Raw genomic sequence first — 22632 nt, 5'->3', positions numbered from 1 at the left:
AAGAAAGACCAGGCAAACACCCAGTGAATGAGAAGGTACTGGCTACAGCCAGAGGAGGCACTCTCTCCAGGGGGCAGGATCGGCTGCCCCACTGACCGTGAACCTCAGCCTCCAGAAGTGTGAGAAATAAACTTCCTCCGTGGGAGCCTGGAAAGATGACTGAGCAACTGAGAGTGTTTGCTGCTCTTCCAAAGGACCAGAGTTAAGATCCCAACACCCATATCTGGCAGCTCACCATATATGGGGGCCCTGCTGCCCTCCCCGGCCTCTTGAGTGGCTGTACAGGAGATATACAATCACAGCACATGCGTACACAGATCAACAGCGATTTGTTGTGTGTGTAAACTAGGAGGCTGGGCCGTGAAGAAGGGGGACACAATGACAGGTAACACAAGAACTGGAAAAGGAAATGAACTTTCTTCACAGGGACTGATCCTAGGAAAGCGTGGACTTTTAAACTCCCAGCCAGCTTCTGCTCTTCAGATTGATAAAATTGTTTTTAAACTGTGATATGATTCATCAGCCATAAAACTTAACCTTTTAATGTTACTTATTTATCTCCTTACTGTGTGCCACTGCCCAGCGTGCATGTGTGGAAGTCAGAAGGTAACTTGTAGAAGTTGAAGCTTTCCTTCCTGGGCTAGAACCCAGTTGTCAGGGCTGGCCACAAGCACCTTCACCTGGTGAGCCATCACAACAGCCCCCCAATTCACCCGTTTAAGGGGCATGTGTCGGTGGCTGTGCTCTTTGGGAAAGATCTATGTCATTACTAGTCTTCCTGTTTTGAAATCTGGGGTGCATTAAGGCACCTCCAGGAGAAAGGTTTTGTGGTGGCTGGTTTGGTTTTGTCTCTTGTAGCCCAGGCTGGCCTTTAACTTCCCTGCCTCCACTTCCTGAGTATTGGGATCACAGGCATGTGCCACCCCACACAGTATAAACAGTGCTGGAGGTTGAACCCCAGGGTGTGTGTCTGTCAGTCAAGCACTACCAACTGAGCCAAATCCCCCAAAGCGTTTTTCCTTTCCACAGCTAAGAAGGTTCCTTCAAGTGAGCCAAAACCCACCACAGCCCTCCCAAGGAACTGACCCAGGGCTATGGTTCTCACCCAGCGTGGTCAGCAAAAGGCCCACCACCCGAGGGTTGGCAGCCAGCACTGGGCCAATGCGTGGGTGAATGGCTATGTTGGCCAGGACGCGGGTCAGCTTGACCAGCACATCCTCTGTGTCCACTGGTGGCCTGGCTCCTGAGAGCCCCGACCCTGGGGACTGCTGGTCAAGTTGGTAGAAGTTCTGGAACAGTGTGAGCAGAGTCTCAATGCTCCCTCGCTCTCTGGAGAAAAGTTCCCGGGCCTGGTTATTTTTTGCTGTCAGGTTGCCAAGGATAAAAACAATGCGAATTACTAAATCCTGCAATAAACAAAAGACGGAGTGTTACAAGCACAAAAGAGCTGGGACAGTTGTTGGCAAGAATGCAGTCTTATTTAATTTATTCACAACTTAACTAATAGTAAAATGGATCACATCTGGCTTCGGCAAAAGTCTTGCAGCATGTGGGTCCCAAGATGGGGCAAAGTGACAAAGGAGATTAGGAGTGCCTGGTGGCCCTGGAGGAATGAAAGGGGACTGATGGGAGCCTTCATCTCAAAATCTGGGTGGTCTTTTAAAAAGTTCACTGAGAACAATTAGTTGAGTGAGTTTTGTATGTCATGTGAATCAATGAAGCTCAGATTTCTTGAGCATCCAAATCCTTTACCAAAAAAAAAAAACCCAAAAAAACAAAACAACAAAATCCCCTCCCCCCTCAGCACCCCTACTCCCCACTGGAGCAATGTCCTCGACAATCAAGCCCCTAATAGAGGAGTGGGTCTTCTTAATTTCAACACTGTTGACACTTGCAGCAAGGGGAGTCTGATAGTCTGTCTGAGACAGGGTCTGCTCATGTGGCCCATGCCTGTGCTATGGAGGGACCCCATATTAAAACAATGACTGTTAATTCTGGGTATGAGTGATGACTATATAACCAAAACTTTTAAAAAATTGTTTGCTAGTTAATACATAGGTATAAATGTACTTTTCTATACATATGTTTTTATTTATTGGCTTTTCTTGAGATATGGTCTCATGTATCCCAGACTGGCCTTGAGCTTACTATGTAGCCAAGATAAGCTTAAACTCCTGATCCTTTGCCCCCACCTCTTGAGTGCTGGGACTGCAAGTCTGTAGGACCAAACCCCGTTTATTTGGTAGTGGGAACTGGACACAGAGCTTTATATATAGTAGGCAAGCATTTATCAGTGTTTTGTTGTTGTTGTTGTTATTTAAAGAATGGTAAAATCTAGAATGAGAGGCTGAGGAATTTCCATGTGTTGAAGGCCAGAATGAGCTACATAATGAATTCCACACAGTCTGGATGAGGGAGGGAGGGAGGGAGAGAGAGAGAAATAGAGAGAGAGAGAGAGAGAGAGAGAGAGAGAGAGAGAGAGAGAGAGAGCGCACTGCCCAGCCCTGAAATAATCACACAGAAACCATATTAATTAAATCAAATCTTGGCCCATTAGCTCTTGCTTCTTATTGGCTAACTCTTACATCTTAATTTAACCCATCTCCACTAATCTGTGAATCACTACGAGGTTGTGGCCTACCAGCAAAGTTTCAGCATGTCTGTCTCTGGCCACGGCTCCATGGCTTCTCCCTGACTCTGCCTCCTTTCTCCCAGCACTCAGTTTAGTTTTCTCCCATTAGCTCTGTTCCCCTATAGCTCTGCTATAGGCCCAAAGAAGTTCCTTTATTAACCAATGATATTCACAACATACAGAGGGGAATCCCACATCAGAGAAAGAGGGGGTAGGAGGAGGAGGAGGAGGAGAAAGAGAAGGAGAAGGAGGAGGAGGAGGAGGAGGAGGAGGAGGAGGAGGAGGAGGAGGAGGGTGAATGAGTGGATAAGGTCACACAGAAGGAATGATAAAGGAATCCTTGCTAAGGGCCATCACTGGGCTGGGTGTGGTACTTAGGGTGCCAGTCACCGAGCCCTTTTACACTGGGTACTGCAGGATCTGTGCAGGTCCATGGCTATCAAAGTGGCACAGATCCTGGACTCCGTGATCCTCCCACACAGGGAGGTTTCCCTCCTCTGCCCTGCAGGCTTTGCAGATAGTTAAGGACTTAGGCCACCAGCCAGGGGGATTTCCACAATTCTGGCATTGTTGATCAGATTAGTAGCTACATCAGCCTTAAGGGAGGGAGCGGGGCCAAGGGCTAGGCACAATTTTAAACAAGGGACAAAGGTGAACAGATGGGATCCTGAGGTCCAGCACAGGGGACTGGGTGTGGCCAAGAACTGGGAAGATCGAGGGCAAAGGACACCTTTGGACTTGCTGGAGACAAATCTGCCAATGCCAACTTCTTCCTGCTTGTTCTTGAAGAAATGTCCCTGACGTTGGCAGAGTAGCGCTGGCTGGTGCAGCTGTCAGCTACTTGCCATCGTAAAGAAGGGGCAGAGCGCAACACTGTGGCAAGGACTGGAACCTGTCCAGGAGGGGGCAGTCATTTTCAGAGACAGTTCAACTCCCTCCAGGCAGCAGTCACCAGAGTCCCCGCTTCTGCTTCACCCCTGGAAAGAAAAAATTCATTCCCAATGCCGCTTAGATGGGGTGGGGCTGGGGGTGTGCACACGGAGACAAGCGTTCAGGAGTGCAGAAAAAAATGAATGCTCAAAGCTGGGAGTAGGAGTGCATACCTGGAATCCTGGCACTCGCAAGGACTGTGGGTTCAAAGCCAGCCTCTAAAATGCAGGGAGCAGGGAGGGAAAGGGAGAGGAAGAAAATAAGGGACAGATGGAGAGAAAGGGGAGAAAAAGGAAGGGGGAGGGAGGGAGAGAGAAAGGAAAGAGTTGGGGAGATGGATGGAGAGACAGAGAAAGAAAGAAGCAGGTGAGATGACTCGGGGTAAAGGCACTGGCTGCCAAGCTTGAGGACTCGAGTTCAATCCCCGGAATCCACAGAGTAGAAGAGAAGCTACTCCCCAGTTAGCTTCTGGCCTCCACATGTGTGCCATGGCATGCCTGTGCCTGCACACGTGCTCAAACACACACACACACACACACACACACACACACTTTTTTTTGAGAAAAAAAAGAGGAAGGAAGGTAGGTGGGGTAAGAAGGGAGCCAGTGAGCAGCGGAAATATCACAAAGGGCTAAGCGGTGGCGGCACACACCTTTAACCCCAGCACTAGGGAGGCAGAGGCAGGCGGATCTCTGTGAGATCAAAGCCAACGTGGTCTACAAGAGCTAGTTCCAAGACAGCTAGGACTGTTAGACAGAGAAACCCTGTCTTAGAAAATTAAAAAAAAAATCATCACAAAGGAACTTGAGCTGGACATCGAAATGCCACGGACACTGGCTGTGTCGTCTGCTGTGTGGACAGGGCTCGGGGAAGGTAATCTTTAAAAGGTCTCTGTGGGGCAATCTCATGGAGCCTGTGGTGAAGTCATCATTGCTTGGCCATTTGCATTCCGCAATGGAGCTAATGCCTGCGGGCTTTAAATCTACAACAAGCACAGGATTTCACCAGGACCTGGAATCCCACTACACAATTCCTTCAAGTAATTACCGATGCCAAAGGCTCTGGCTCTGGAGACAGCATTCCCAACACCCAGGCCAGGTGCCCTAGACATGCAGGACAGAGGGGATTGCCAAGCACTAAGTTCCTTGATAAAAAAATTCTGCTTCCTATTTCCCAAGCCAATGACTGTGAGCAGAATTGCTGCGGATGCTTCGATTTGCTTTCCAACTTTATACAAGCTCTGCTTTCTGTAACGATGAACACTGACCGTATCAGGGGTGTAAGCAATCAACACACTGGCCTCCAGATGTGCTGGCCGGGTTCCGAAGTGTTCTAGGCAGGTCCCTCTCTGTTCTGATAACACCATGACCGAAAGCGACTTGGAAAAGAAAGGCTTTACTTGGCTTATGCTTCCACATCCAGTCTCTGGCCGAGGGAAGTCAGGGCAGGATCCTGAGGCAGGAACTGAAGCAGAGGCCATGGAGGGATGCTGTTTTCTGGCTTGCTCTCAGGTTCACATCCAGCCACTTTTCTTACACCTCCATCAGCCCAGGAGTGGCACCACCCACAGAAGACTGGACCCTCCCGCATCAATTACCAATTAAGAAAATGCCCCACAGGCTTGCCTACAGCCCAATCTGATGAAAGCAAGTTTTTTTCTTTTTAAACTGAAGTTCTTTCTTGCCAGATGACCCTGGCCTGTGTCCAGCTGACAAATCAACAAAGCTCACCTGCAAACAAGGCTTAATTGACACGCGTGAACCACGTCACTGGCACTGCCATCTGAACAAAGCTGTTCCCAGCATCTTATCCCAGACAGAAAGCTCCTCCCCCATTTCCCAATAGCGCATTAGTTTTCCCCTGGGGTGTTGGTCCATCCCCACAAGGGACCGTTCAAAGAGGCAGCAAGGGCCTCGTGAGTGATTTAAAATGTTGTCTGGGGAATTTAGCACACAGCTTTTCATCTTGCTAAATCATTGTCAGGACTAATCCATTTACTCCGTAAATGTCCTCCGCTGCCTTAGGAACAATTCTATGTGCGCTTCTTTTTCTTTCTCTTCTTCCTTCCCCCTCTTTCTGGGCTCCTCTGGCCCAGGTACTTCCGCCACCCATCCCTGCTCAGCTGCCAGAAGCATTGATTCCAGAGCCTGCGAATTCACCTGGACCGACCAAGGATGACTTTCCCTAAAATTGTCCCTGGGCCCTTGCCACGTCTAAGTATTTTTTATTCTATCATCCGTGTGGGTCCGGGCATGGCGTAGATGATGCAGTTCAAAGTGGTCGTAGGGCGGGAAGGGTTAACAGTGTCACAGTGCCTCTCTCCCTGCCTTCAGATGGAACAGGGAGGGGGTGGTTCCTGGCAGTGGCGGTGCCAACTGAAGGATGGTATGCAAGATCAACAAATGGGGGAGACAGATTGTGCTGTTTGCAGCACCCAGCTCCCACCAACGACTCCCTCGCTGTTTCAGTCCTTTGACTGAGGCGTCTTTTCTTCCCACCTTTCTCCAATATGTTTTCCAAGAAGTCAGGAGCACAAAAGAGGCCAAAACAGAAGCAGTCTCCTGGCTGTAAGGCTGTGTCCCCCCCCCCCCCCCCCCCAGCTTGCGTGGCTCCTCTTCAGTCCCGACACTGGAAGCTGAGCAAAGGTTTCTGCGAGGTCTTGGCCTCGCTGTAAGTAGCCAGGGCTCTTCTCCTTCCAGCCCAGAAAAGTATCCCCACCCCCAAAACCAGACCTGCACAGAGGTTACCCACTACTTCCCAGACCAACCCACCTGAAGTACATGAAGTTCTTCTTAGCTAAACGAGCAAACAAACGGAAAACCCATAAACACCTATAGAAAGTACGCCAAGAATGACAAGTCAGCTCAGAGACCCCCAATTTCACAACAGAAAACGATCCCGTCAACACACTGCTCTCCCTCCCTTTGCTCTTTCAGGGTCTCTGAGGACAGCACTCCTCTTTTGTTAAACCAACACGACGGTGTGCGCCCAGACCGGGATTGCATGGTTCTGAGACGGCAAAATGAAGGTGAATCAGGCGAGGCTTTCACCCATGGAGAAGGCAGATAGTATAGCTAGTTCACACTGGCTTTCCAAGTTTGCTGAAAATAGAATAATTATCAACAGCTACAGCCAACCAGTGCACAGACAAGTGGTTGCCGCCTGATCCTCTTCAGACCTCTTCAAACCTCCCAGGCCTCCCGGGCCTGTCTTCTTCAGGCCAGCATGGCACACCCTAATGCTCGGGGCACGCACCTGCTTAGACTTTACGGGTCCCATGAATTGTAAATAAATGACTTTAGCTGGGATGGAACACAGGCGAGAGCACTGCTAATGGTCTGTGATCAGCTCCAGCCCGAGCAGCAGCTATTGTGGGAGGTGGGAGTTCCCTTCCATGTGAGAGATCGTGGCCTAAAGCCAACAGGAACTTGTCACCCTTTTCACCCTTACTCGGGGTACGGAAACTGGGGCTTCCAGAGATCCCATTGGTGAGGCACAAGACAGAGCCAGAACTTGGAGCACGTTGGAGGACTCCAATACCTCATTCCGGACTGCCCTCAATTCCCAATCACTCAGCCCTGAGGCATTATTTATAGGGGAAGGGATTTGAGACAGGACCTCCCTATGTAGCCTTGGCTGTCCTGGAACTCACCATGAAGACAGGCTCAAACTCAAACAGAGATCTGCCTGCTTCTGCCTCTGAGTACTGGGATTTAAAGGCATGCACCATCACACTTGGCCTCTGAGGCATCTTGAATCCTTCACCAACCACAGCAGCACACAATCTCTCTTCTCCTATGAGAGGTGCCCCCTGGTGACCTGTCTGTGCACGGCAAGGCTGGGAACCACTTCTCCCTCTTGGGAGGGAGCAGAACATTTCTCTGCTCAAAAACATCCACTGCCTGTTATCTCACGGTGAAGTGGCATTCATGTGCCATCTGCCCTGCGTGGTCACCGGGGCTTCACCTCACAGTGCTCCCCACCCACTGGCAGCAAGAGTGAGCACATGATTCTCACACCCTCCCCTCGGCACCCTAAAATAGCTGCTGTGCACAGTGCTGACCACAGGAGAAGGACCGCCGACAAGCTGTGCTCCGCAGACCCTGCCTACCTAGAAGACGGCTCAGCCTGGGAAAACAGTTTGGGAAGATCTTCAATAATGGGTTAACTTTAGCCAGGAGGTGGTGGTACACACCTTTAATCCCAGCAGAGACAGGGGATCTCTGTCCATTAGAAGCCAGTTTGGTCTACAGAGTGAGTTCGAGGGCAGCCAAAGCTACATACCAAAAATAAATAAATAAATAAATAAATAAAAAACCAACAACAAACCAAAACCAAACAAACAAAAAACAAGGTTAAACTTAAAGGAGGGTATAAACGAACTGAAAGTTTGACATTCCCTCACACCCTTAACCATAAAGTTAATCAAAATGCCCTGTTTTGGCTGTGTTTTTAAATTCCGGGTCAAATTTCCTACATCTTAGAGTCCAGTCAGGATCTCCCATTTGCTTTATTTATCTAGCTTTCCACCTTGAAATAAAATCTACCCATTCTGTGAGCTTACAGGTGGCAGAAGAACAAACACACGTTACCAAAGACAAGTTGTGATCTACTGGGGAGATGCTCACTAACCCATCAGCAATGGAGATGGATGCCAGTTGACCTGAGCGTTTAACAAATGGATACAGCAGAGCAACCCGAGACACCACAGCCTCAAAACCAAGGGTCTAAGGAGATCATTGTTAAGGCAGAGCCACCCGCCCACCCTATCAGCCCCCACACTCTATGCCTCTGAATGTGGCTGCCACTCAAAACTCCCAGGGCCACAGCAGAATTTCACTGTGCTGGGCTCCTTGGTGAGACGCAGACGTGAAGGCGTTTGGGGTCTGTGCTGAGTCGGGGAAGAGCTGGTCCCACAAGGATGAGCAGCAAGAGTTGGAAGGAGTGAGCAAGCTCGGGCCCACTGTGCCTGCCGGGTCAGGGTGCAGAACAAGGGCGAGGCTGAACAAGGAGCAAGCTCAGCCAAATGCTCTCCCGGCCCCCACTGGAAATGCTGGAAATGTGCCTACAGAGAGGCCGGGAAGGCAGCCAAAGGGCACGCTCCTGCCAGGGAGGAGGCAGGGAGCCAGAGGGAGCAAGTTGCCACACAAAGACACCAGGGGAAGGGGTGGAGGCACCTTCCTAACCAATCCTCCACAGCTGCAAAGAGGCTGGGGTGGGGGGAGTGGACTTTCTCTGCACTGCTGACTGCCTGGGTAGCCACAGAGCTAGACAAGTGGGAAGGCTTCGGCTTCCAGCCCGCATCTCCAGCCATTCCAGGCCTCTCTTCCCACAACACAGTGCCCATGCTGTCCAAATCAGGGTTCGCCCTCCGTGCCTGGTTGGAGAAACCTCTTACTGGTCTAAATGGACCAACATGGAACAAGAGGATGACTTGAAACACAGCTCAAACGACGACCAGTTTGGTGATTCCCAACAGAGTTTGCAGAACTCTGCCGGTGATCCTGCATTTGCTAGTTCTGCTTAAAAAAGAAAAAAAAAGCCACCCTATTTAAAAGTACAAAGAGCTAGAGGGGCGGTGGATTAATGGTGACTGAATATCAGTGTAGACAAGGACTATTCTCTCAGAACTGCACATGACCTTTGTGAAAGGCTGTCACCCTTATGTAAGTCTTATTTCAGGCGTTTTACCAGATCTCTTTCCCAGTAGATATTTACAGAAGAAATGGGGAAAATCCCTTCATGTTCTTCCAAAAATCAAACCCACGCGTATTTTGCTGGGCTTCTAAATGTAGTAGCACTGACATCAGAGGCGCCTCGGAAACCAGGCCTGCTTCAGCAACATGGCTTGCTCCTTTTTCCTTTATTAAGCCCATCTGTTTGCACATTTGGTTTGTACCAAATGCAATTTACACCATAAAGCAGACAATATGGGCCTATTTCTTAAGGGAGATTTGTCATTTAATTGGACCTTGATAGAAATTCTTACCTAAACTGGAAAGCGTGGCTTTCAAGCCGACTGATGGCAACTCTGTTTCTGTCTGTCTTGTGCCCACTGAGACCTGAGGGTGTCTAGGAGCTTGAACAGGTTAATTACACATCTCTAAGTTGAAGTACTTCCCTTGTCCCTGTGGACGTCCATGCTGAAGGTTGGGGGGAGGAGCTTTTGTAGAGATGGTTGAACCAGATTCCCCCAGGGGTAGACCACAACCAGCAACTGCAGACCGCGCCCACTTCACCCAAGGCTGGGTGTAAGACGTGCCATCAACAGGAATAACACACAACCCTCACACATGTCTGTTGCAAACTTACAAAGTTCAGATGGGCCTGTACTGTGCTCTCCCAAAGGGGAAAATCGACATGAACATTGATTGTTTTAATGACAGGAGGGTCTTGTTTTACTTTACAAGTCAACAACTGGAGGCTGTCTAGCTGACTCCACGAACCCTCCCCTGGGCAGGTCATTCTTAGGGTCCCAAGGGCCCTCGTCTCATCCCTCCTGAATGGGCTACTCTGATTGGTACTGCATGCTTGCCAAGGATGGCAGCTGGTCCCAGGACAACTTGTTTTGACAAAAGTCTGGCAGAGAAAATTGGAAGAAGAGTCTAACATAACACAATATAACACAACATAACATCTTGTTTTCCTGAAGAAACTGTCTCTAGCTGGGGATAAGCTCTGGACTAAAGCCCCTGTTTAACGTGCCCCCTCCCCCAGTATACACACACAGGGAGCAAACAGACCAGAAACTGTCGGCTGCCCAGGCAAAGGCAAATGAGACAATCTCACCATTTTCTGGAGATGCTCACTTGGCTGGCTCGCCACTTGCTTCTACTGTGACGCACTCACGCATGCCAGAATGATCTGAGGAAGCGTTTGCAGACCTCTGGAGAGCTACCTAAAAGTCTCTGTGCACACACTGAAGGATGTGTCATAGGGAGTGACCCCCCCCAGCCATTCGCGCTGCACGTTCTCCAAGCTGCTACTCCGTTCAAGGCCCTGCAGGAGTTCCTTAGAAATGGGCACTTGTGTCTCCTCAGGCCTCAGTCAGAACTACCCAGGGTGGGACCCAGAAACCTGCATTTCCAAAGCTCCCCAAGAGAGCCATTCCAAGGATAAAACAAGCCTGGAGCCTGGGATTAAGCTGAGAAACCACTGAACACTTCTCAGCTTTAACCCCTACAGCATCGTTTTACAAAAACATATGCATCCACATGCCTATTAAATCATTCTCACAGCACAGATGTATAGGAATTACAAGTGAAATCCAGCTGGGCCGTGGTGGTGCAGGCCTTTAATCCCAGTACTCCAGAGGCAGAGGTGGAGGCAGGCAGATCTCTGAGTAAACAAAACAAAACGTGAAATCCTACCTCTTCTTTAACTCGCAGTACACTTAGAACCTATTCTAAAGGATGAGATCAGACTCAGCAATCGGGCAAACACTTGTTTTGGGGACTTTCTCTTTTTTCCCTTTAACCAGAACAACAGCAGACAGGGAAGAAGTATTTTAGATCTCCCAACACAAGTGAGCCCCAATTCTAAACAAGATTTCCCTCTCAGTGTGCTGTGGAAATGGCTGGCCGCGGCTTTCGGCACAGCTCCCTGCCTAAACGCCCCCCACCCCTGTAAGTGTGTGCAGGTGACATTTGTCCATATGAAGCTTTCTAGGGAGGGGGGTGTTGTTCAGGGGACTCATTCTGTAGCTCAGGCTGGTATCTAACTCATGATACTCCTGCTTCAGCTTCCCTAGTGCTAGGACTAGAAGTGTGTGTTTTGGATTTCAGATTGTATGGTCTTTAAAATCATAACACACACTTGTAATTCCAGCACTCTGGAGGGAGAGACAGAAAGATCACCTGCTCAATGACAGCCTGGTGGGTTCCATGCTATCGAGGCTACATAGAAAAATCACATATCAAAAAAGAAAAAAAAAGATTTAAGCCATGTGGTGGGTAATGTTTTTAATCCTCAGCACTCAGGAGGCAGAGGCAGGCCAACCTGGTCTGCAGAGAGAATTCCAGAACCGCCAGAGAAACCTTGTCTCAAACAATAACAAGCAGAAAGAAAGGAAGGAAGAAAGAAAGAAAAGAAAGAAAGAAAGAAAGAAAAGAAAAGAAAAAGAAAAAAGGATTTAAAAGCACACACAGCTATAAAAGTTATCTTGATTCCATTTTAGCAAGGCTCTTGGCGACAAGCCATGTCGTAGTCAGAAGTGCAGAGTGCTTCGGAAGCACAGGGGACAGGCACGCAGGGGCAGGGCGTACTCAGAGCAGCTACCGAGGATTAGCTAACTGTGTGTGTCACAGAGAATACAGTCTGGTTCCAGTCAGATGAGGGGTGCAGATAAGAAATGGACACGAACAAAAAGGCCTGTGAACTTGGCTGTCTCTGGTTCTCCCTGCTGCTTCTGAGGACAGGACTGACCCAGCGCCGTTCACACACTGGACAGCCCCTCTCCCCTGCGTTACTCCCCCAGGCCCACTGGGGGTCCCTTTCTTCATTTTATTCAACGTTAGTTTTTAAATTACTTTTATTCTGTGCATATGGGTGTTCTGACTGCCTGGTGCCGGTAAAGGCCAGGAGATGGCAGGCATCAAATCCCCTGACCCTGGAGCGTACAGACACTTCTGAGCCGCTAGGTGAGTGCTGGACTCCAACCCCGGTCCTCTGTAAGAGCAGTCAGTGCTCCAAACCACTGAGCCATCTCTCCAGACCCTCAACATTAGTTTTCAATATGCAAGGTAATTCCTAATTATATTGGGTCAATTAATGCTAAATTATAAGTTGTCTAAATATATGCTGTTAGGACAGCACAAAGATCCATCCTGAAGGAAATGAAGACTGCACATAATTTCTGATAAATTCCTTTTCACTTGATGTCTTCACAAATTTGGATTAGCATTCTTCATAGGTTAAATTAGCATATTCTTTTCTACTTTGTTTTTCAAGACAGTTATTTAGACAGGGTTTCTCTGTGTAGCCCTGGCTATCTGGAACTCTCTCTGAAGACCAGGCTGGACTTGAACCCAGCAATCTGCTCCACGGTCTTTGCTTGGGTTCCTGCCCTCCCTGCTTTAGATGATGAACTGCTGTATGTAACCATGAGTGACATAAACCCTTTCCTCCCCAGCTTGCTTTTGGTCACGGTCTTTCAACACAGCAATGGCAGGTTACCCTTACTTAACCCCTAGCTAGGACACAAGAACATGCGAGGTCGTGGTTTGCTTCAGCTTACTGGCAATGAGCTCAGGAAGCTTTTAAGTTTTACGATTTAACTGATTCAACCTAAAAAGCAATGTTTACAAACGCATGTGATCATCACAAGACCGAAATACTGTATAAAAATAAAACTTGGATGTGCAACACAAGAGACTCCCACAGGTTTTATTACATTTTATTTGTGTTGCTGGGGATAGACACTTGGGGCCTTTCCCACAGCAGGCGAGAGCGCTACCACTTGGCCCTTCCCATTTCCAGTCCTCTTCTAAGTATTTTCTTGAGACGGGGTCTCACTAAGTTGAAAGCACTCTGCTGTGGCCCACCAGGCCTTGAACTTGCAATTCTCCTTGCTCAGCCTCTTGTATTTGAGTACAAGAGCCTACAGTATAGGCCAGAGTCATCAGAACACTCTTGGGCTGGGGTTTGTGATGGTCACTGGGACGCGGGATTTAGGGACTAAAATCATTTGTATTTATTTGCCCCATTACTACTTACTGCTGTCAGCATTTGATTCAGCACACGTGATGACTACAGTGGCATATGCACGATTTCATCTTCTGCACCACATTGTACTTGGGTATCCACTAGGAAAGCAATCTCTCGTTCAGTTATCTGACTTTTCATTTTAGTGTATTATATAGGTGTTCTGTCCCAATGAAGGTCAAAACTGCTTTCCCAAACCACAGGGTTTTTGGGGTTTTTGTTTGTTTGTTTGTTTGGTTTTGATTTTGGTTTTTCATGACAGAGTTTCTCTGTGTAACCCTGGCAGTCCTGGAACTCACTTTGTACTAACCACAGTTTCCATCAGAACCAAGCATCACCCGGGGCCCTGTAAAGAAATAAGGGCCTCCTATCCAAATAATAATTAAGAGGAACTAATAGTGCTTAACTTCTGAGATAGACAAGATCAGACATAGTTGAAATATGAAATGTGGGTTTCTAGAATCCTCTGAAGGTTGATTAGGTAAATTTCTTGGGAATATCTGGTGGGGGCACCTGACTTAGAAAGAAACGAAACTTTAAGGCATAGCAGACAAATTCTCGACGGCAAAGTCCTTGCTATTATCTCTGTACACTAAGAGATCACAACACTTTCAAATATATTTCTACAACCCAGGTTAATCTTGCAGAGACAGCTCATACAACACTATAATCACAGCTGCCATGGGGCTGAGTTCCATTGTGAAGTTTAGACTGTCTAGAAACTGACTTTATCAGGGGTGGGGTGGGAATTTGGTCTGGGCTGTTCCCTGGGCCTGTGCTGATCTGAAGTAATTTTAAATCTTCCCTCTCTGTTTTGCTGTTTTTATGGCGCCCACCAGTATGAGAAGAAGGGAGTGGTTATTAGTATGTCCTCCTCCAAACCAGGAGGAGAACATAAATATTTAGGGAGATACTGGAGTATTAGGAAAAACTATTTTGTAATACTTTACAGGTTCCAAAGCGTCTCACAGATTCCAAACTCATTCTTTCCACACCCAGAGTCACCGGTATGAACCACCCCCCCCTCACACACACAGAAACACACAGAGGCACACATATACACAGACACACATATCACACACACACACACACACAGACACACACACCACACACACACAGACACACACACCACACACACACACATACATACACACATCACACATACACCATACACATAGACACACACAGAAACATACGCAAACCACACACATCACACACGTAGATACACACAGACATACCACACACATAAACACACATATATGCCACACACACAGACATATACACACACAGACACACTACACACACAGACACACACACACAGACATCACACACAAAGACACACACACACAAAGACACACACACACACACACACCATATCATGGCCTGTGTCTCCTGGGGAGCTCCTGGCAGTGGGCGAGGCATCTGCATAAGTGATATCCTTGGTATGAGAATTATGGGCGCTTTGGTTAATGACTTGAGGAAGCAATTGAGACGCATAATTACTTCCTTGTAGCCTGAGTACTCTCCCTGCTCGTCTAAAATATTTTGGCTTGGGGAAAGTAAAAATTAGGTATTTTTCTTACTAGAAAAAAAAAGCTCAAAACTGTAACATTGCAATACTCAAGTAAAAGACATAATAAGGGATACTTGTGAAAAAATAAATTTCATTTTTATATTTATTTATTTATTTCATTGTATATGTATTCGCGTTTAGCTCACACATCTGTCACCATATATGTGCTTGGTGCCTGAGGAGGTCAGAAAGAAGCATGGGATCTCCTGGAATTGGAGCTATAGATAGTTGTGAGCCACCATGTGGGTACTGGAAATCAAACCGGGTTTTCTGTAAGAACAGGAACTCATAACCACTGAGCCATCTCTCTAGTCCCACAGAGACTTTTTCAAAAGTTAAAAACATAACATAGCTGGGCAGGTGAGGATAAACAGGACTCCTGGGCAGAGACAGGAACTCTGGGAAGAATCTGAGGCATGGGATTCGCCAGTGAGACATGGAGGGAGTCAGACATACAGTATAGAGGAGGTAACAAGCCATGGGGCAGAATGTAGATTATTATAAATGGTTTAATTTAATAGAGCTAGTTGGGACCAAGCCTAAGCTAAGACCAATCTTTCATAATTAATAAGAAGTCTCCGTGTTATTATTTGGGAGCTGGTGGTTCAAAGAAAGACCGGGCTATAAGAAAGTGTGCCTTTGTTGGACTAGCCATGGTCTTGTTGGAGGAAGTATGTCACTGTGGGGGTGGGCTTTTGGTGTGGGAAGTCCTTCTGTATATGTGTTGTTTTTATTGGTTGATAAATAAAGAAGCTTTCAGCCAATGGCTTAACAGAATATAGCCAGGCTGAAAAAGATATATACTGACAATAGGTGGAGTCAGGGAGCCGCCATGGAGCCTTCAAAGGAGAAAGGCATAAGCTGTTAGCTGGACCCTTGCTGGTAGGCCATGAGCCTCATGGTAAAATAAAAAATAATAAAAATGGGTTAAGCAAAGATATTAGAGCTAGCTAGTAATTGATTGGTCAAGCAGAGATTATTTCAGGAGTCTGGGTGGCCGGGAAATGAGCAAGTGGCCTCCAACAACAGGCTTTGATGTCTCCTATGTTCAAACTATGCTCAGTGTGACACACAGTTACTTCTACTGCCTTTGGATGAAGATGTGAAACTCTCAGCTCCTTCTCCAGCACCATGTCTGCCTGCATGTCACCAAGTCCCATCATGAAGATAATGGACTAAACCTCTGAAACTGTAAGCCAGCCCCAATTAAATGTTTTCCTTTATAAGAGTTGCTGTGGTCATGGTGCCTCTGCAGTAACAGAAACCCTAACTAAGACAGAAGGAGTAGGAGGCATGGCCTTGTTAGAGAAAGTATGTCACTGGGGGTGGGCTTTGAGGTTTGTGCCTCTCTCTGCCTCCTGCTTATAGATTAAAATGTGAGGTCTTTAGCTGGTCCTGCCATCACACCTTCAGTCTGCCATGATGGAGTCTAATCCTCTGAAACTGGAAGCCTAAATTAAATGCTTTCTTTTATATGTTGCCTTAGAAAGTAACTGGAATCCTTTTTACACCAGGAAAAAAAAAAAGCTTATAAGGTAATACACCCATAACTGTTGCAGTGACCCTATCTACCATCAGACACATACAAGTTAGGTGCAATTCACAATGGCTAGACTTCAATTAGTCAACAGCCAATTCAAAGTGAGAGCACCCTGCTAAAGACTAAGGCCATTGTCAAGCCATTCTTTCTCCCCTCATACCTTACTGGTGAGCTTTGAATACTTTCACTTCTCCTGACGAGTTCACCCATGGCACAGCACACAAGCATCGAAGCATTGCACACCATGGAGTTTCACTGAACTCTGGGAAGTCATTTCTTTGGCTTAAGGTGGGTAGTGAAGGGAAAATCATGCCCAGGGGGGCGAGGCAGAGGGCAACAGGCCTGCAGTTTTAATGTCGTCTTCACAGGTGAGGGCACAAGGCTCTGTCAGTGGGAGCACAGACGGTACCGCTTCCGGGCTCCCACTATCTCTACGTCACTGTTCTCTCTGCGCAACTGCAATAGTGTCTTCCCTTTGTTGTTCTGTTTCCAGAAATGTGAGCTTGTTCCACCTTGTCTGAAGTCAGAAAGTTTGAGCTGATTTTTGCTCTTTCAAAGTTATTGACCAAAGGTGAGGCACAAAACAAGGTATTCTGATCTAGGATGTGGTTACTTGGTGTTAAGATGGCCCATAGAGGTAGATTTGCTCCACTCTGACTGAAGGTCAGGGAATTCAGGCATACTTCTGCTTCTTTTGAAATAGGATATTTGACATAGGGAGTGACTGCCTTCAGGATACTTGGTCTAGGGTAAGTTCACTGCCCCAGACATCAACTGCTCTTCTCAGGAGCTAAGGACTTAATGTCCCAAGTATTGGAGCAAGTAACTGTTCTGGTTGTCCTTTGGATCATGTTAAAGCAGGCTTTTCTTTTTTTCTCGCCTTTTATATTGGGGTATAAAAGTGTATACAAAATTAAACATGGGTGGACTCAGAGTTCAAAACTCAAAATCCAGTATTTAATATCCACTAAGTTGCCCTCCCAGTATATCCTGTCTCTGTGTTTCTTTCTTATCTCTGCTCCTCCTACCTAACATTTCTAATCCTCATGCCCCTGCCTTGGAATATGTGAATCCGCCATGGCTAGGGCTGCAGTAGGAGTCACCCTAAAAATGTGGCTCTGGACATACGGCAGCTGAACATGGCACAGCCCACAACATGGATATAGTTCAGGGTCGTGTGTATATGTGTGTGTGTGTCTGTGGTGTATGTGTGTGAGTATATGGCATGTGTGTATATGAGTGTGTATGTGGTATTTGTGTAAGTGTATGTGGTGGGTGTGTATGGTGGGTGCGACTGTGTGTAATGAGGTGAGTGTGTGTGGTGTGTATGTGTGTCTGTGAGAGAATGTGTGTGTGGTGTATATGTATGAATATGTGGTATGGGTGTGTATGAGTATGTGTGGAATGTGTGTGAGTGTATGTGGTATGTGTGTGGTGTGTATATGTGAATGTGTGTGTGTGTGATTCTGTAGTATATGTACATGATGTATGTATATATGTATGTGTGAGAGAATGTGTGAGTTGTGTGTGGGGGGTGGGCGGATGTGATATGGTGGTGAGTGTATGTATGCATGTTCACAAGTGTATGCATATGTACAGCCACATGTGTGTGCTACATGTGAAGGCTAGAGGGTGACATCCACCATATTCCTCAATGACTCTCCACCTTATATACTGAGGCAGGGTCTCTCACTTGAACTCAAAGGCCACCAATTTGGCTAGTCTAGGTAACCAGATTCACCTCAGAGACTCCCGTACTGTAACTGCAGGGGGCCACCATGCCACCGGCTGGCTTTTATGTAGGTACTGGAGGAACCCCAGTTCTGGCGCTTATGCAGCAAACTCATTCTCTTATGAGCAATCATGTCCCCAGCCCGCAAAAACCTTAATGCAAGGCAAAAGGAGGACTTCTCCAGCTAAGTCATCTTGGCCACCCAGACCAAACCTCTGCAGTGACGATGACAACGATGGTTGAATAAAATTACAAAGACCATAAAATTCAATCACAAGACAAAGTGCAGAATCTCTTCTAAGTATAACACCTGAAAATTTTCTTTCCAGACTGTAAAAAAAATTTATTTTATCTTTTTTTTCCTTAAAAAAGGAAACTCCTGGGGCTTAGAAGATGGTTCTGTGGACAACCTGCTCGCTGCGCAAGAGCGATTTCAGGTTCCCTAAGTTCAGATGTCCAGCACACACACGGACAGCTGCACAGGTGGCACACACCTGTAATCCCAGCACTGCAGAGATCTGGGTGGTGCCATGCTGGCAACCAGCCCGGCCAATCAGTGAGCTCCAGCTTCTGTGAATGCTCCTGTCTCAAAACGTAAGGTGGACAGCAGGAGAGGAAGATGCCCAACCCTGACCTATGGCCTCCACAGGGACATAGCCCCCTCAGCATCCCCCAAATGCAAAAGGAAAAAGTTCAAGATAACAAGGTTTGTCCTTGGATTAATTCATTGTCAAAAGATTACAGTCAGATTACAAAGATAGTTTCATTTACAAAATCTATATTAAGAAATGCTTGATGCTGGGCAGTGGTGCACACATTTAATGTGGTGCACACATTTAATCCCAGAACTTGGGAGGCAGAGGCTAGTGGATCTCTGTGAGTTTGAGGCCAGCCTGATCTACAAAGCGAGATCCAAAACAGCCAGGGCTACACAGAGAAACCTGTCTCCAAAAAACCAAACAAACAACAAAAAAAGAAAAAGAGAAGGAAGGAAGGAAGGAAGGAAGGAAGGAAGGAAGGAAGGAAGGAAGAAAGAAAGAAGGGAAAAAGAAGTACTTGGCGGACAAGTGAACAGCATGCTTTGAATGCTTTAAAGTAGACTAAGCAAGTTCATTTATTGTCTGACATGAGAAATTCTCTTGAAGTCTTTTAAAGGATACAGTTTGTAGAAAATGTAAAGCACTCATATGAAGGGTTTGCGGCCCAAATATTCAGAGGGAAACTCACATGCAGTGCAGAGTATTATGGCACACGTCTGTGATTCCAGCACTTGGGGGGCTGAGGCAGGAGAATCCCAAGGATAGGTCAGCCTGGATTCCGAAGTGAGGCCAGGCCAGCCTGGGCTACCCAGCAAGGCCCTGCCTGCCTTTGCCGTCTGCCCTCTGCCGTCTATTTCCTGTCCTAATGATTTCCGATCCATCTTTCTTATATGTGTACATACACAAATAAATATCTGCAGATCATTTTTTGGCATAAGAACTTACCAGGACTTTCAGCAAGGTCTTATCTTTAAACTGAAGCAATGACAGAAATGTCTCTATCACTAAAAGCACAGTAAGTGGCTAAGGTAATGTAAGCCGACAAACGTAGTCATTTTCAGCAGAAGTACTTGGCTGGAAAATTCAAATTCAGTTCCATTTGGTGGCAACAGGGTGTATGTTTTAAGGTGTTTTGGGCCTGACATAAAGACAAAGTTTTGGATGAATGTCACCCAGGTTGACATGTGACCTCAGCTACAGGCCTGAAGCGGCTGCAACTTAAGCGACTTTAAGAACTTGCTATAATCAAGATAAATATGTTTGAGTTCATGTTTAAAACGTCTCTTTAGTCATTTTCAAAGGTAAATAAAAGAAGGCTCTACTTAACAGATAGTCGAAATGTTAGTATTTGTACCGAGTAGAAAAACTGTATCCGAGAGAAGTCCTCTGTGAGGTTTTTGTTAAGGCGATCTCTCACATGCAACCCAGGTTGGCCTCTTAACTACTTGGATTCCCCCCTCACCTCTCAAGTACTGGATCACAGATGTGTGCCCCACATCTGGCTAAATTCATTACCGAAAACAACTATACGGTCAGCAAGAATCCTCACTGGGTTATGGAATCTGAAGACTCACTGGGGTCAAGGAACTTGTTGTCTAACATGATCTCATCTCAATTCCTAGTCCCATCTGGTAGGAAGGGAGGAGCAACTATGGCAAGTTTTCCTCTCACCTCCACACATTGTGAGTGTGTGTGTGTGTGTGTGTGTGTGTGTGTGTGTGTGTGTGTAATAAATAAATGGATAAATGTAGGTTTGGAATGTAAAAAACATATTACACACCTTTCCTGATTCATTAAAGCTACGTTCTTTCATAAACACTTTATCCTGAGGGTGGATGAGCTGGCTCAGCAGTTAAGAGCATGTGCTGCGCTGACCCCGGTCAGTTCCCAGGACCCCCATCAGGTGTCTTACAACTACCTGTAACTCCAGTTCTGGGGGATCCAGCACCCTCTTTTGGCTTCCTAGGGTTCCTGTATGCATGTGGTCACAGACATACACTCAGGCACACACACACACACACACACACACACACACACACATAAATAAATCTTCAATTGCTTTATCTCAAAATTCCATATTGTAAAATACAGCAGGATCAAAAAATTAGTGAATTTAAAGGCTAAAAGAATATTCAAGGTACCTCCCATGTAGAGGATCCCAAGCTTTTGCCTGCTTGTTAAATCCCCCATGGTTCTTGTAAAAAATGCTGACAGGTAGGCCTTCTGCCCGTCCTTCGACTGAGATAGCCAGCGTACTTCATGCCCACACCAAGGCAACTCATGCAGGCCCTCTGTAAATCTCCAAGACAAGTGCAACTCCTGCCGTCCACACCCTAAGTCGGAAACTGCCCACAAGAGCTTCTGGCCTGGATCACTCTGTGTTTGATCCTCACATGTATTCACAGCCTCCTGGGGCTATTATACCATGCATGGAAGCTTCTGGCAGGAACCAGCATGTTAAAAGTATAAACTCATGTAACGTGGGCTTCGCAAGTACATCAGTACAGAGGCATTGAGGTCACCGAGGAAAGAAACACACGACTGACCTGTTTCTCCTGGTATTTGTTCAACAGACTCAGGAACAAAGCGTAGCATCTGGAATAGCTGGCCAGGGCCGTACAGCAGTCACGGTAAGAAGTCAGTTTGCTGCGGGTAAGGCCAAATGGGAAAAGAGTAAATTCTCTCTTCTTTCATTCAAGTGCACATAGCAAAACTCTAAATGTAGACCATGCCAACTCAAGAAAAGAAGTACAGAAATGCCACAGACAGTCCAGAGAAATGGGTGGATTCACTGTCCGAAGATGTCAGTTAGATTACAAAGATAAAGTTTAGTTTACAAAGTACAGAGGAAATGCAGAGAGAATTGCTATCTGCACTAGACACTGGGGGGACAGAGGGAACTTTTTAAAGTCCCTTCCTTAGGGGGCTGAGGACCCAACTCTGTGGTAAACACTTGTCTAGCAATACATGAGCCTCTGGGCAGAGCCCTGGAGACGGCAGCATAGTGTCCGGCTTTATTTTCTATTGCTGTGATAAACACTACGATCAAGAGCAACTTGGAATGGGAAGGGTTAATGATTGGGGCTGGAGGGGCGGCTCCGCTGTTAAGGGCACTCACTGCTCTGGTAGAGATGCCAACTCAGTCTCCAGTACCCACAAAGTGGCTTGGCCTGTAATTCCAGCTCCAATAGAGGAAGCAGCCTCTTCCGACCTCTGAGGGCACCGGGCACACATGTGGTGTACATACATACATACATGCAGGCATTCACAGTATACATAAATTAAATCTTTTTAAAAAACTAATGACAGTTAAACCATTCGCAAGACCGATCAAAGAAATTTAAAAAATCATAAAATATCGAACATGAAAACCAAATATCAAGCTAAACATGAAAAGCAATTTTAATAACCAAGAGACCACATAATATTGGAGTAAAAGGTGGGAATTCTAGCTGGGGCGTTGGTGGCCACCCCTTTAATTCCAGCACTCAGGAGGCAGAGGCTGGCAGATATCTGAGTTCAAGGACAGCCTGGTTTACTGAATGAGTTCTACTACAGTCAGGGCTAGACAGAAAAATCCTGTCTCAGTGGGGAGGGGAATGGGAGGCGAGGAGTGGGACCTCTACAGTCAAAATGCCTGACTTGAACCGCAGCTTTATAACCTACTGATTGTAGGATGTTAGGAGAAGCATCTCATCTCTCTGGGCCTCACTGCCCTCCTCCACTGGACGAAGGTGGCAATAAAGTCACCTATTTGATTAGTTCTTGCAGAGTCCTTAGAAGACTGCCCAGCATACAGCAAGTATGGTACACACAGTTTGCAAATACGTAAAATAATAATAATAAAGCTATCATTAGAGACAAAACTAATTAAAATAGACGTTGATTGATTGAGGTGCTAGAAACCGAAGCTAGGGCGTCTCGCATGCTAGGCAAGTGCTTTACCACAGAGAGCTACAGGGTACAGAGTCACACACCAGATTT

General features: G+C 46.7%; 1 protein-coding gene across 2 annotated transcripts in view; it reads right to left on the bottom strand.

Annotated features, from left to right (window-relative positions):
- The window catches only part of Armc2 (armadillo repeat containing 2), a 105297-nt gene that overhangs the window by 14069 nt on the left and 68596 nt on the right, over positions 1-22632 (bottom strand). For both annotated transcript variants that reach the window (XM_048425353.3, XM_048425352.3), the window contains exons 12-13: positions 21195-21294; positions 1106-1406 (exon numbers count right to left, since the gene is read on the bottom strand). In XM_048425353.3, coding sequence (XP_048281310.3) covers positions 1106-1406; positions 21195-21294 — 401 coding nt within the window. The remainder of the gene's footprint in view (positions 1-1105; positions 1407-21194; positions 21295-22632) is intronic.

The sequence above is a fragment of the Myodes glareolus genome, chromosome 1, assembly GCF_982192425.1.
Source record: "Myodes glareolus chromosome 1, mMyoGla1.1, whole genome shotgun sequence".
Lineage (NCBI taxonomy): Eukaryota > Metazoa > Chordata > Mammalia > Rodentia > Cricetidae > Myodes > Myodes glareolus.
Note: the sequence above shows the minus strand (reverse complement) of the source record. Positions and strands in the feature narration are given on the sequence as shown.